The sequence below is a fragment of the Pseudophryne corroboree genome, chromosome 4 (assembly GCF_028390025.1).
Source record: "Pseudophryne corroboree isolate aPseCor3 chromosome 4, aPseCor3.hap2, whole genome shotgun sequence".
NCBI lineage: Eukaryota > Metazoa > Chordata > Amphibia > Anura > Myobatrachidae > Pseudophryne > Pseudophryne corroboree.
The window spans coordinates 906,510,577-906,526,178 of NC_086447.1; the positions used below are offsets into that span (position 1 = coordinate 906,510,577).

At 44.9% G+C, this 15,602-nt stretch overlaps 1 protein-coding gene across 3 annotated transcripts in view; it reads right to left on the minus strand.

Annotated features, from left to right (window-relative positions):
- LOC134910652 (calpain-13-like) overlaps nucleotides 1–15,602 on the minus strand; it is a 157,197-nt gene that overhangs the window by 64,050 nt on the left and 77,545 nt on the right. For all 3 annotated transcript variants that reach the window (XM_063918941.1, XM_063918942.1, XM_063918939.1), the window contains 5 exons: nucleotides 13,447–13,521; nucleotides 12,889–13,049; nucleotides 11,234–11,388; nucleotides 7,893–7,904; nucleotides 4,889–5,091 (listed from right to left, as the gene is read on the minus strand). In XM_063918941.1, coding sequence (XP_063775011.1) covers nucleotides 4,889–5,091; nucleotides 7,893–7,904; nucleotides 11,234–11,388; nucleotides 12,889–13,049; nucleotides 13,447–13,521 — 606 coding nt within the window. The remainder of the gene's footprint in view (nucleotides 1–4,888; nucleotides 5,092–7,892; nucleotides 7,905–11,233; nucleotides 11,389–12,888; nucleotides 13,050–13,446; nucleotides 13,522–15,602) is intronic.

The window sequence follows — 15,602 nt, forward strand, 5'->3', positions numbered from 1 at the left end:
TCTGTGCTCACACTGCTTTATTGTGGGGACTGGGGACCACCAGTATATTATATAGGAGGAGTACAGTGCAGAGTTTTGCTGACCAGTGACCACCAGTATTATACGTTCTCTGCCTGAGAAATGCTCCGTATCTGTGCTCAGTGTGCTGCATATATCTGTGCTCACACTGCTTTATTGTGGGGACTGGGGACCACCAGTATATTATATAGGAGGAGTACAGTGCAGAGTTTTGCTGACCAGTGACCACCAGTATTATACGTTCTCTACCTGAAAAACGCTCCATATCTGTGCTCAGTGTGCTGCATATATCTGTGCTCACACTGCTTTATTGTGGGGACTGGGGACCACTAGTATATTATATAGGAGGAGTACAGTGCAGAGTTTTGCTGACCAGTGACCACCAGTATTATACGTTCTCTGCCTGAAAAACGCTCCATATCTGTGCTCAGTGTGCTGCATATATCTGTGCTCACACTGCTTTATTGTGGGGACTGGGGACCACCAGTATATTATATAGGAGGAGTACAGTGCCGAGTTTTGCTGACCAGTGACCACCAGTATTATACGTTCTCTGCCTGAAAAAACGCCCATATCTGTGCTCAGTGTGATGCATATATGGTGTTTGTGTCAGCCACTTGGGTCGCTTAGCTTAGTCACACAGCTACCTCATTGCTCCTCTTTTTTTATTTGCATCATGTGCTGTTTGGGGACTATTTTTTTAATCTGTCATCCTGTCTGACACTGCAGTGCCACTCCTAGATGGGCCAGGTGTTTGTGTCGGCCACTTGGGTCACTTAGCTTAGTCACACAGCTACCTCATTGCGCCTCTTTTTTTCTTTGCATCATGTGCTGTTTGGGGACTATTTTTTTAATCTGCCATCCTGTCTGACACTGCAGTGCCACTCCTAGATGGGCCAGGTGTTTGTGTCGGCCACTTGGGTCGCTTAGCTTAGTCACACAGCTACCTCATTGCGCCTCTTTTTTTCTTTGCATCATGTGCTGTTTGGGGACAATTTTTTAAATCTGCCATCTTGTCTGACACTGCAGTGCCACTCCTAGATGGGCCAGGTGTTTGTGTCGGCCACTTGGGTCGCTTAGCTTAGTCACACAGCTACCTCATTGCACCTCTTTTTTTCTTTGAATCATGTGCTGTTTGGGGACTATTTTTTGGAAGTGCCATCCTGTCTGACACTACAGTGCCACTCCTAGATGGGCCAGGTGTTTGTGTCGGCCACTTGGGTCGCTTAGCTTAGTCATCCAGCGACCTTGGTGTAAATTTTAGGACTAAAAATAATAGTGTGAGGTGTGAGGTGTTCAGAATAGACTGGAAATGAGTGGAAATTATGGTTATTGAGGTTAATAATAATGTGGGATCAAAATGACTCCCAAATTCTATGATTTAAGCTGTTTTTGAGGTTTTTTTTGTAAAAAACACCCGAATCCAAAACACACCCAAATCCGACAAAAAATGTTCAGGGAGGTTTTGCCAAAAGGCTTCCAAATCCAAAACACGGCCGCGGAACCGAATCCAAAACCAAAACACAAAACACGAAAAATATCCTGTGCACATCACTACTATAGACCCGGGAGCAGGTCCAGACCCAGATGACGTAGACAGAGCCATCGGGACAATAGGTTTAGCTGTGGAGCAGCATGTCTATTCAATAGTCAGTGAGAGTGTGTCAGCTAAGGACATGTGGACAGCCCTGTAAATTGCATATGAAGACAAAGGTCTAATGAGAAGGATAAGTTTGAGACTACAGTATATGGAATGAAACTGAGTGCCTGCAAAGACATGAGCGATTATATTGATAAGTTATTGTCGATAGCTCAGCAGTTGGCATCTGTAGGGGCACAGGTGGACAAGGAAGAAGTCACAATGGCTATGTTACAGAATCTGATGCCAGATTTTGATTTTTTGGTAGTTGCGTTGGAGTCAAACAACACTAAACTGACAATGGAGATTGTAAGTGCCAAGTTGCTGCAGTTCCAATAACGTATTCCTGTCGAGACCATACCCAACCTGAGGGTTCTGCCTTGATCACAAAGGGCACAAAGTCTAAAAAGCACAAGTTCAAGTGTTTTGTATGTCACAAGACAGGACATAAAGCTTCATATTGTAGGATGAGAAATTCCAGTGGTGCGCAGAAGCAGCGTGACAAGCCAAACGAGTCAGCACTGAATGGTTGCTGGTACATGGACTCGGGGGCCACTAGGCGTTTCAGTTGCAATCAGCATTGGTTCAATTCTTTAACACTGTGTGTTCCCACTACAGATACAGGGACTGGAAATAAGGCCCTTACTGCATTACAAGTTGGGACAATCACAGTACGTTTAAGAATTGGAGGTGAGACAGTTGTTACAGACATCCAAGATGTGTTGTACGTGCCTGATTTAGTAAGAAATCTCATTGCTATCAGCGTCCTAGAGAAAAAAGGCTATAGAGTCCAATTTCAGAATTGCAAGTGTATGGTGCATAAAAAAAGAGGGACTGTTATTGCTTCAGCAACCCGGTGCAACGAACTATATGTCCTGGACACTGAGGAGTGTACTGCAATGATGGCTACTGAGGAAAAACAGTCAATAGAGCTGTGGCACAAACGCTTGGGTCATCTGGGATATGACAACGTGCAGAAACTGCTAGATGGAATGGTAACAGGGATCACCGTGAGCAACGCTGAAAGACCCATGTGTGAGAGTTGCATAAAAGGCAGGCAAACTCGCAACCCATTTCCAAAGTCAGTTATTAGAGCAGAGACATGTGTGGTCCAATAGAGGAAAAATCAGTCAGTGGCTACAGGCATTTCATGACTCTCATTGATGACGCCACAAGAATGATACACGTGTACTTCCTTAAAGAGAAGAGTGAAGTGGTCAACAAAATTGTGGAGTACAAAAACCTGGTTGAGAATCAGACAGGTTTGAAACTAAAGATCCTGAGATCAGACAATGGTGGAGAGTATGATAACAAAATCTTAGCCGCATTCCTTAGGAAATATGGCATAAAGCATCAGCTAACAATTGCCTACACACCAGAACAGAATGGCGTGAGTGAGCGGGCAAGCCGCACAATTTGTTGAGCGAGCACGGACAATGCTAAGTGATGCTGGCCTGTAAAATAATTTTTGGACAGAAACAGTATCTACTGCAGTATACCTAAAGATAAAGAATTGTGCACCTACAATGGCCGTCAAAAGTAAAATGCCACTGGAGTCGTGGTCCAAGAAAAAGCCAAGTATCAGTCATCTTCGTGTCTTGGGGAACAAAGCTTTTGCACATATACCAAAGGAGAAAAGGAGAAAGCTAGATACAAAATCCATAGAATATATAATGCTCAGATACGGCAATGAAAGCAAAGGATACAGACTTTAGGATGTTACAAGTAAACGACTTCTTAAATCCAGAAATGTGGTATTCTACGAGACAGCACCACTAACTGGAGCAGTGGAGCAACAACAAAATGTATTATTGGATATACAGGCAGCAGAAAGCGTGTCTGAATCTGAGAGTGTCAAAGCAGACAACAAGTTAGAGAACAGAAGTTCCACGAGGAGTAACAAAGGTATTCCAGTCAAGTGAGAAGTATGCAAACACAGCTTACTGTGAACCTCAAAGAATACAGGAAGCAAAGTCAAGCAGTGATTGGACAGAGTGGAAGTCTGTAATTGATACAGAACTGTCAACACTAACTGATAACAGTACATGGATAGCAAGTAGGAAACAACCCACAGTTGCTCTTTCTACAACAGAGGCAGAGTACATAGCACTCACAGAAACTTCAAAAGAAGCACTTTGGATAAGAGAGACTTTATGAGAATTATGTCTTCTTTACCACAGTGAGGTCATCAACATAAAGTGTGATAACAGGGGAGAAATTGATCTTTCTTCTAGCACAAAGCATCATGGACGGTCTAAGCACATTGCTATAAGACATCATTTCATTCGTGAGTTGGTGGAAAACAAGTCCGTCAATGTGGAATATGTTGGAAGTGAAGAAAATATTGCCGACATGTTGACAAAAGGACTGTCATCACACTTCCTACTTGCATTCTTGATGGAATGTGGACTAGAATATGGTTAATGTTGATTTATTCTTACTGTTTTTGCTTCACGTTATGTTTTTCGGTTACAGGAGTGACTTTATTGATTTGTTTGATAAAATGTCATGTTCTTTAAACTTGAGACCAGAGACAGTATTGAGCGAGGGGGAGTGTTAGGATATAGTATGCTCTGTACCTGTCTCCTTCTGAGTACCAGTCTATGGGTGCATCCCCTAGTATTAGACCTCTAGTGTCAGGAGTCACTGGGAGGTGGAGTTATATGATGTTGGTCCCTGTTCCTCCATCTCTCAGAGACAGTGAGGAGTGTGACACACAGAGAGACTGAGAGACAGAGTCCTGGTGTACAAGTGTGCAGAGCTGAGACTGCGAGTGGATCTCAGCTACAGAGACTCACAGTGTTCCAGTGCATGCACCCCAGCTCCAGAGCTGATGCTGAGCCGGGCACCGCATCATCCTCTCTACAGAGGGAGTCAGACTGCACGGCTGTGCAGTCCTCCATGCTTTACCACCACAGACATCTCCTGATAAGTACCGCTACCTAATGCTTTTACCTTGCGTGATATATGGGCTCCTGATTACCGCTATCAGTGTTACATCTGAGTCACCTGTGTACACTAAATAAACCTGCATTACTGTTTAAGTCTTTAAGTGTGTGGACTGACGTCACTGCACCAGATAGCCCAGTACACTCTGCCAACAAATTATCCCTGTCATTCTTTTAGTAATGGGAAAGCGATTATGTATATATCATCCCATCAAACAACGAATGATGGGGGCTATACATCCCTTAAGGGTAAAACAATGAAAACACATAATCAGATACATACGCTGTGCAGTATTTGCTCTTCAGGAACACTTGCAGGAGGAATGAAGACTCCTGTTCTCTCGCGGTGCTGTATGGAGCTATGACGTATCTCCCCGGCGACAGCTTGAAACTAACAGTAATATCCCGCCTCCTTTGTGCCAATAGGCCCGAGAGTTTCTCCGGGGTGAAAAATGAACTTGGAAGCTTCTCATGAGACTCCTGGACCTGGGAAATGAATAATGATGACAAGAATGAGGTTCAGGGTGGGGAGGAATCGTTCATTTGAAAACATAAAAATGCAATATTGTTAATAACTGTAACAATAATGTTTGTTACACGCCCACGTCTGGCTAACCACCCCCTTGTCACCTCCTAGGAACACCCACTGAAATTAACTCTCCCTGCAACCACATTTGTTCTGCATCGCCCAGCAGTAACCATCTGGATGGGGTGTGGTATGACTTGCCGGCGGCCGGGTTCCCGGCGGCCAGCATACCACGCTGCGCTCGCCACGCTGCGGGCACAGTGGCGCGCTACGCACAACGCTATTTATTCTCCCTCCCGGGGGGTAGTGGACCCCCAAGAGGGAGAATAGGTGTCGGTATGCCAGGTGTCGGGATTCTGGCGTCGGTATACTGTGCGCCGGTATCCCAACAGCCGACATACTGAATACCACCCATCTGGATGTATGCGCAGTGCCACTCAGATCCATGTGCAGACTAAAAACCTCTTCAGTCCAACATCGCCACTGAGACCACCATCAGGCTCTGAGCCGGCAACTGTATCCGCCTTGTTGTGCTAAAACATATACAGTGTCGGACTGGGGCATGACGGGCACGCAAGAGGAATGCAGTGGTAGGCGCTCATGCTTAAGGGATGTGGCCTGTTACCACAGAAGGTGATCAGCCCCCATAGAGGCTTGGCCAACCACTCGAGACTATGTAACTGACCCTCTGATAAGCTAACAATGTATAATATGACTGCACGGTCTGGAACATGACGTAAGAGGAGGGGGTGGTGCCCTCAGGCAGTTGGGCCCACTGGGGATTTCCCCTGGGGGCCAGTCCAACCCTGAACGTGTACATGTGTTGCACTGTTTTCTATGAAGAGAGCCAATCCTCAGCCAAATACAGCACTTCCCGTAAACTCGTTCCCACAGTGACATGTACAGTACAGTAGGTACCGTACTGTATATCAACTTACAAAAACACTGGAGAGAAAAATGACATTTCATTAAAGTTCTGCATTTCACTAATCATCTATAAATGTCATCGCTGATATATTTCATTTTTCATCACATTACTAAATGTCTCATTTTCATGAAACAACGGGTTTAGATAACAGGAACAGTTGGAGATTTATAGCGGTAATCATTACACACATGCTATCAGAATTGTTTTCTGTTATAATAATGTTAGGCCAGTAGAGTGACAGGACATATACAGGAAGGCTGCAACATGAAACGGATTCACAAGAAAATAGGGATAAATCCTATAAAAAAAAAAAATTTTTATTCCACATAATTAGTGACGCTAAATTTTCATAGGAAAAAAGTGATAAAAAAGAAACCTAAAATCCTAAATGGATAACACAACCAAGCTTTATAGATAGGTCGCAAAAGTGGCGATGCGTAGACGAAACAAAGTGACTTTGATTCGTGTTAGGTCTTGTTAGTACTTGCAAATATAACAAACATGGGTAGATTAAAAGCCTAATTCAGATCCGAACGCTGTGCTGCAAATTACACTGTCCTGCGATCAGATAGTCGCCGCCCAGGGGGAGTGAAAATTTGTCCCGTGCAAGTGTGCGATTGCATGTGTACGCTGTGCGAAAATTCCCATCAGTCAACGGACAGCTGCAAATCCATTCGCACCACACTCACCATCGAATGTTTTTCCTGTTCTGTGCAGTGTGTGCAGTCTGAGTGTAGCTCAATACTTACTCCTCCAGTGCGATGAGAAGGGGCTGATCGGGGCCGGAGCTGACGTCACACACCCTCCCTGGGAACGCCTGCGTTTTTCCTGACACTCCCTGAAAACGGCCATTTACCACCCACAAACGTCCTCTTCCTGTCAATCACCTTGCAAATGCCCGTGCAATTAAAATTATCGCACCATCCTGTCGCTGTTTGGTGACGCGTGTGCGCATTGCGGTGCATACGCATGCGCAGTAGTTCGATAATCGCCCGCTGTACAAAAACGCACAGCAGCGATCAGGTCTGAATCGGGCCCTAAGAGAGGAAGGGGCCCCGTGTACAGCATCTGTGCGGACTATCTCCTCTCTCCAGAGCGCAGGAGCGAGTAGTGTCTGGCACTGAGCCCGAGTCTACTGCACATGCCTGGGTAACTGGGAACATGGCGACATGCGCCATGTCCCCGTGTTTCTATGCTGCACATGCACAAATCTCCAGGAAAATGGCTGTCCGACCCAGAACACCAGAGAGGTCAATATATTAAATGGGTGCAGGGTGTACTATGTGGGTCCCTTGGACCCAAGGGCCACCGTAGACACTGCACCCATTAAAGATACGCCACTGACTGTAACTAGTAAGTAGGCAAATAATGGCAGTGTGCTTCTACACAGCAGAAATTATGAGGTACAATAATTCATAAATGGCCACCTTAAAACTCAAATCAATAAATCAGATACTTCTCACAATTATCGGCAGACCACGCATGAGACGTAGAAAACAAATGCATCTCACACTGTACACGGCCAGTTCTACCCCTACCCCCACCAACCCCCCCCCCCCAACTAGTCACCCCAGGCCGGAGAATAAGGCCCTTTGGGTAAAGCTGCAATGACGGTGTGAAAGCAAGATTACAGCCCTGCTGCCACTGTTTATTGTGCACTAGATGCGGCCGAGGGGTTTTCTGATTGGCGGAATGGGTTACTGTACTGTATGTGCACAGGTAAGTTACCAGCCCCCGGGACAGAAAATGTATTTTAGTATGAAGCCAGTAGTGTTACTGTTGTCTCCATTCTGTCTCGTTTATTTGCCCCTCATTTCTGTTTTCAGCTCGTACCTTGGAATCCACCTATAAGAAACGCAGACGTAACAATGTTACTATGCAGCAGATGAAATACTATACATTGTACAAGAGAATACACATTTTCAGAAAGAAGCTTATAAAGTGCAGTACATAGAATTATCTGGTTTCATAACACAATGAGGTTTACCGTCATTGCACATGTTGGTGTACCAGTGGTCACAGCAGTCACTTTTCTGGCCCATCCCCAGGGCCCCAGGAGATATTATGGGTTCTGGTAGATGGGGTGCATGGCTACATATACCTGGCATCATCTAGCCCCCACTGCACCCAGCCTTATACCCCGAACGGCCAAGCCCTCAACTCCAGGCAAATTAATGGTAGTCTCTAAATTTACATAGGAGCCTCTTCATCATCGGGGTCCATCTAGTATCCAACCCGCACAAGCAGCTGTCCTCGTAATCCAAATCACTGCTACAGAAGTAGCTATGATGGTTACTGGAGATGACCCGGCTGACTATATATGTATGACATGAGGTCACGCAGGTGCGCAGCCTAATATCGTGCAGTGCGGAGGTGGTGGACGGATCCACTTGGGTACAGCTTCGCAACACTGGACCTTCTTCCCATAGGAAGGAACATGGCTCAAGGAACCAGCACCATCTGAAGATGACGTTGGGTCATGCAATCACAATTTTCAGAGTTTGCTGAATACTAAGCTGTTCCATCAGGCCCCTAATAAGATTTTTCAAGCAGGACAAGTGGAGGTTATTGCTCATAGCAATAAGATTCTAGCCATCCTATATGTAATACATTCCATAAAATGATAGCTAGAACCTGATTGGTTGCTATACCTACACTTGTCCACTCTGTACATTCCTAAGGTTCAGTGTGATGCCTTGGGGTGGTTGGGTGTGCTGGCCTCGTGTCCCATGCTCTGGACTTGAACCTTATGAATGTTAGGGACCCACTTGATGAGGTCACCGGGTCACAGCTGGTGGGCACATATTTTTGGGCAAAATCATGCTAAGCACCTCAACTTTACTCCATGTTATTTAGCAGAGTTTACTATAATTATTCTGATTAGCAGTGCTAAGTAGTGTGCAGCTGCATTTTCTCTTTTTTTCTATGTGGAAATACAATTCTCAGCATGGCAGAACCTCTCATTATGTTTAGAATTAGAGCATGCAGTCCAAGCCCCCCATATATGGTACTTTATCTCTCTCCACTTTATCTCTCTCCAAGGCTTAGAAGAATCACATTGTGAAAAGAATGGAGAAATTGAGAAGTTGCCATAGCAACCAATGAGCAGTTATCTAGTGCATTCTATAAAATGATAAGTAGCCGATTGGTTGGTATCGGCAAATGGTTCACTCGTCCACTTGGCCAGTCTTTTCACTGCTTGATACAGCTCACCCTATGTCATGTTAGACTCTATTGTTGAAGACAGTTCTAACACACTTGTGCAAATGATAGAGAAGCCACGTCCTACAGTACTGCTACCCAGCTGCCCACAACCTTCATGCAATGAGACTGACTAGTATGTTGTACCAGTCATCCTGAAATACTGAATATGTTGCAGTAACATGAAGATTATTACGTCACTATACTGTCACCCCAAGGGCACTTTATTTCTGGCCAAGATCATACTGACACACAGGGGCGGATTGGGAACAAGAAGCGGCCTTGGAAAAATTTGTACTAGTGGCCCCACATGGGCAGCACCAGAGGTGTAGGGCCATGGCAGCAGTACCCTCCCCCCAAGACATTCCAGATAGTGGGCATGTCCAGCATCAAGGGGGAAGTTAAAAGGAGATAAAATTAAATATTATGAGCACATTATATGATACACCTTTAGAATTTAGGAACTATATCATTCTTTAGAAAGATATATTTTCTTGCTTATTACACCAACCGTGTATCCTTATCACTATTCACTCAATCTTATATGTCAGCCAAGCAGGCAGACAGAGCATACACTAGATCATCTACAATCACAGGCTAAGTGGCAAATAAATTTTCATATAAGCAAATTATTTTGGATCTTATTCATTATGTCTATAAAAAAGGACCACATGTCCTCAAACAAAACAGGCCCCGTGGGTGCGTCGGACCACCGGGGATCTTCCCTGTAAGCCCTATGGCCAATCCGCCTCTGCTGGCACAGTAAGTAAATAAGGAAGGTGTGTTCCTTCTCATTGCCTTAGGGTTAAGTTCCCCTATCATGAACTGTCCCACAATAGATTTTTTTGAAGGTCTGGAGAGCACTGGGGGACAATCTTGAGGACCACAGGCTAACCCCAGGTCTCCCGATGCGCCATATTGATAATTTTCCCTAGTCAGTCCCACCACACCTGATACCTCTTACTTAAGTATGAGATGGGCAATGGAACTTGTGATTTCAAAATTGTTATATTAAATGTCTAATGTAATAAGGCTCCGATGTGGTCTCAATGTTGAACAAGGAGTCCATAGTACCACCTGGAAGTTTGCTCAACATTACTTATAAACTAGAGCAAACTATTCATAAATGTCCTAATAATTCAAGGGTTTTACAAGACGAGAACTTAATGTCAAAGATTCATTTAAGATTTCAAGTGTAGAAACCAATACAGATGTAAAGAGAAGCAACAAAGAAATGGCTGTGTAAGTGAGAGAATCAAACTCATAGGCAAATGTGTGGGGGTGGGGGGTTTCCAGTTGCCCGAAAACCCCGTTCCCAACAGCCTGGCCAGCGGCCAATACATGCAGTGTAAAGGACGGAATGGAGCTGCTGCACATGCCCACTGGCAGCAGATGTTCCTACCAAGTCTGCTGTGGGAGTATGTGGTTCTGAGTGATCAATCACCTCACATAAGAGAATCTGGTAAGTGGCTTACCATGATCATTGGGCCTGCATACGTCTGATGTACTGTATTACATAGACTGCACTGTGTTTGGGGCTGACTATAGCTTTTTACATGGTAATTACTAATTATGCACCCTTCATGGGCTGGCAACAATCGCTCCAATACCACACATTTGGAAACCCCCCCTCCAGAAATCCTGTGGTAATATATTCTTTGTATATAATCTGATCCTGAACTAGTGTTCAGCTGCTTGCAAACACATTAGCAGAACGTGAAAAACAAATCACAGCTGAATAACTCGCAATAAATGTGGGCACTGAGCGCGATCAATATAATCCATTCAGCATTTAGCTGTACACGGGAATGCATTGTATTTCTCTGTTGATTGCAGCGTCAATTACCATATTGTTTAATCAGCATTATGTGTCTTCTGTCACAGCCAGTCCATTCCTCGCATTAATGCCGAGCAAGTCGTTTATCTTTAACGTCTTGCTATGTGCGGATCAGTTAACCGTAAGAGTCACGTACCGGAAGCAGCAAGAATCCTATCGGCAGCCAGTCGCCATCGAACTTCTGCCGATTCCTGGTGCTCTGCATGAGGGAGATGACGGCATTTAACCCTTTGTTCACCTCGTCAGACGGAGTCACTGTTATAATGTACTGAGGGTTCTTGTAAAAGCAGTCTGAAACGACAATATAATCTGCATGAACAGTGTGAAACATATATTAACCACTTGACGATTTTTCCCTTCAAAACCGTTTATGTACCGTTTATATACTCTCCGTCTCGCAAAATGAACTTTGGTGCGGCTGTACACACATATTTCCATCACCTCGCATGGGCTCACACTGCTGCAGGCAAGTGGGACCCTCTGCAGCCGGCGCCATGTTTCCAGGGATATCTTCAGAAAGATGGCGCCACACAGAGAAAGCAAAGTCTCTGTCACTCTGTAAACCGCTCTGAATTAGTGTGCAAAATTCATGGCTTACGGTGTCTGTCCCCAGGAATTTATTTCCATAACCTCCAGCCGTCATAGCTATGAAAATGATCTGAGCAAAGCTGTCTCTTTATTACGGATGGTGGTCATTAGGTCGACATACATTGGGTCGACCATATTTAGTCGACACGCATTAGGTCAACATGGTCATTAGGTGGACATGTACTAGGATGACATGGGAAAAAGTCGACATGAGTTTTTCACAATTTTTTAATTTTTTTTACCTTTTTCATACTCAGCGATCCACGTAGACTACAATTGGGAACGGTAACCTGTGCCGAGCGCAGCGAGGCACCGTGCCCGAAGAATGGCTCGCTTCGCTCGCCTTGCGAGGGGTCACGGGTGGTCATTCTGAGTTGATCGCTCGCTAGCGGTTTTTATCAGCCGTGCAAACGCTATGCCGCCGCCCACTGGGAGTGTATTATAGCTTAGCAGAAGTGCGAACGAGAGGATCGCAGAGCGGCTACAATTTTTTTTGTGCAGTTTCAGAGCAGCTCAAAACCTATTCAGCGCTTGCGATCACTTCAGACTGTTCAGTTCCTGTTTTGACGTCACAAACACGCCCTGCGTTCGCCCAGCCACGCCTGCGTTTTTCCTGGCACACCTGCGTTTTTTTCAACACTTCCTGAAAACGGTCAGTTGCCACCCAGAAACGCCCACTTCATGTCAATCACTCTGCGGCAATCAGTGCGACTGAAAAGCTTCGCTAGACCTTGTGTGAAACTACATCGTTCGTTGTAAAATTTCTTTGCGCGTGCACATTGCACCGCATACGCATGCGCAGAAGTGCCATTTTTTTTGCCTCATGCAGCTAGCGAACAACTCGGAATGACCACCGAAAGCAGCTAGCGATCACTTTACGTCTTACTCATCGCCAGGATGGGCACTTATTGGGAGCCTCTGTCCTGGAGACTGCATCCTGATACAAGGGGGGGGGGGAGGGGGGGGCATGGGGAGGGGGTGTTAGGTTTAGGCACTAAGGAGGGAGGGTTAGGGTTAGGCTGTGTAGCAGGATAATTATTTTAGCCAGACTTTCATTACTACACGTCACTTCTGTTTCGCTGGAAGCCCTTTGTCACGTTGCGCGCACTGTTCTGCAATACTGACTAGTATCAGCCCATCTATCATTTTGTTAGAGCCGGTCAGCTACATAGTCCGGCTCATCCTCTTATGTGGAGCGTTTACCTTTACTGAAGATGTTCCAGGAACTGTCCTCTCGGCTCCACTTGCTCCAGTACATGTCCTTGTACCATTTCTCAGGCTGATTTCCCCAGTCCAAAAATACTGGCATCCGATTGCAAACAATGAGCCTGGAAAACTCGCATAGAAAGTCGTCCCAAGACATCCTGGCGATGATAAGAGAGATACACATTAAGAGTAACGGAATAAAATCACTAGAGACTCAGTTATATGCAATCCATGTCGCCTGAGAAAAACGTTTTGGCAGACAGATATAGATTACAATTATTATGTTATCTGATTTATGCTCATTTAGAGGGTTTTAGATGACTTCATCCATGTGAATTTGTATGCAGGGCTGTTTGTGGAAATAGCAGGGAAATTGTGGGGTCTGCCACCACCACCACCACCACCACGGGTCTATGGTCCCTGCTCCCTTCAACCTCTTGAAAATGTCCCTCTCAAAATGGTCGCCGCCTCCTCTAGCATTTAAAATACAGTAACTGTCTCCTCTGAGGTGGGGCCCAAATACCCTGCTATAATAATCTACAAGATAAGAGATACCAGAACTCTCCATCGTTTCGGACCCTTTGCAGAGCCTTCCTGTCCTCTTCCTGCAGATCGTTCCATTGGGGACTTCTGAAAAACAAGTGGAGACGTTTATGTCACACATCTTATGTACAAACTGGTGAAATCACTACATGGTTAGGAAATGTCAAAATCTGCATATAGGCATGCACAACACCAACATTTATATCTTCCTTTTGTCATAAATATTACAGTAAATGTATCTTGCTTTCTGCAGCGATGCCAAAAAGGACATTAACCGCTCTGATTTATGTGTATTCCATTTCCAGCATTAATCGCAGAATGGGCCTTGCGGTGTTGTCCATAGTTTCCCGCTGCTGCTGCCTGTCGAAGTCGAAAATATTATAGTCACACGCATCACGTGCAAACACCACACAGATGGCCTCCGTGCGCGTACTTGTTCTGCCGTGCATGCGCATACTCGCACGTTGCGTATATTGGCTCACGAGGTCCTGCGTATAAGCGCGTGGTATGGGTAAATACGGTAGCATACGCATTCGCATGGAAAAGCCACAAAGACATATCTGATATTTAATCCTCATAGTGCACAATTTACACATACTGTAGCCTACACGCATCACACCAGCAAGTTACATTTGCTTCAAAGGTATAACAACAGGGGGATTCAACTTTACAGGATATGAGGGGACAGAATTAGGTTAGGAGGTGGTGTTTGGTATCCAGCTGTACAGTATTTCAAGGGCAATATTCCGATGGCAGTTTGCAGAAAGTAGCACGTTCCAGCACATAGATATGCGTGGTAGTACAATATTAATATTACACTGTATGTACTGTACTCTTGAGATTCGGCGGGAACCCAGTGGAGAACATCTGCAAGTGCACCTGGACCAGGCATCACCCACCTATTCAAACCAACCTATGACCCCTCCTGTACTGTAAAGGATCAGCCCTCTGACCTATAGGTGAAGAGATTACAGTTTCCATTGTTTCATGATTTGGACTACTGTATAAAAGCCAAGCCGCCAGGCCGGTCAGACATATTTTCTGAAGGTCATCTATCCAGATTGACTGAGGACCGGAAACGGGAGGCGCAGGCGAACAAACGTATGTATCCATTGATTGGACGCTTAGCGGTCTCTTATGTGATGGTATTTCTGTTGTACACCCTTTTGAGTAAATATTTGTTGCTGGGTTGGACCTCAACATTACATATACAATTGGTGTCGCATTTCCTTTCCTGTTAGGGGTTATAAAGTGTATTCCGCCGCACGTGTAGCTACTTTGTGCTGACAGCATGTCGGCGTGCTTACGCAACGTGTACGCATTTGAGAGGGGTTTCACACACACACACACGCTTAGCGGTCGCAGCGGCCTGAACATTTGTGTATTTACGGTATTGCTCTTTTCCTGAAAGTTAAACAAATTTAACATGCCTGATTGACAGGGTGTAGGAAGGAAGGGGGGCAGCGGGAGGCCTGCGTTCCTGGAAACGGGTGGGTATCACCCATTAGTAGAGAGAGCACCACTTTCCGTCAAACTCAAGTGACAGGTCGACACGCATACAATTATGCAAATCAAGCCCTAACCACGCCCCTAATTATGCAAATCACATCCTAACCACGCCCCTAATCACTCCTCCGACACTCCCACTTTTCTTCCCCTTCTGATATTGTTTTATAGGAAATAAGCTTACAAAAGGAGTTATAAGCGTAGTTTAATCATTGAAAAGCCTCCTGTTTATTAACTGTTAGTTGCACCAGTAAATGTTATATCCGGATGATTTATAAAATAAGCGTCGAGCTACGAATGCTGTTTATTGGTTTCAGAGTTCTATCTATAAAATTGTATAAACGTATAGCTTTAGTTCACCTTCTGTGACCGACAGTTGAACTCGATCTTTAAGCTTTGTTACAGATAGATGACCTATTAATGGCAGGGCACACAGATGTATGTGTGCATTAAGAGTTCACTATATGTGTATTTTAAGCTATGGTGTTTGTGACAGATTAGTAAACTAATGACCGGTACAAATAGACGTGTCATTTGTTTTAATTAGTAGTTGACATAGATGTCTAGGATGTCCTTACGTTGTTTACGTTGTTACAGACAGATTAGTTAATACAATATTGTACAATACACATAGACGTGTAATTTGTTTTAATTAAGCGTAG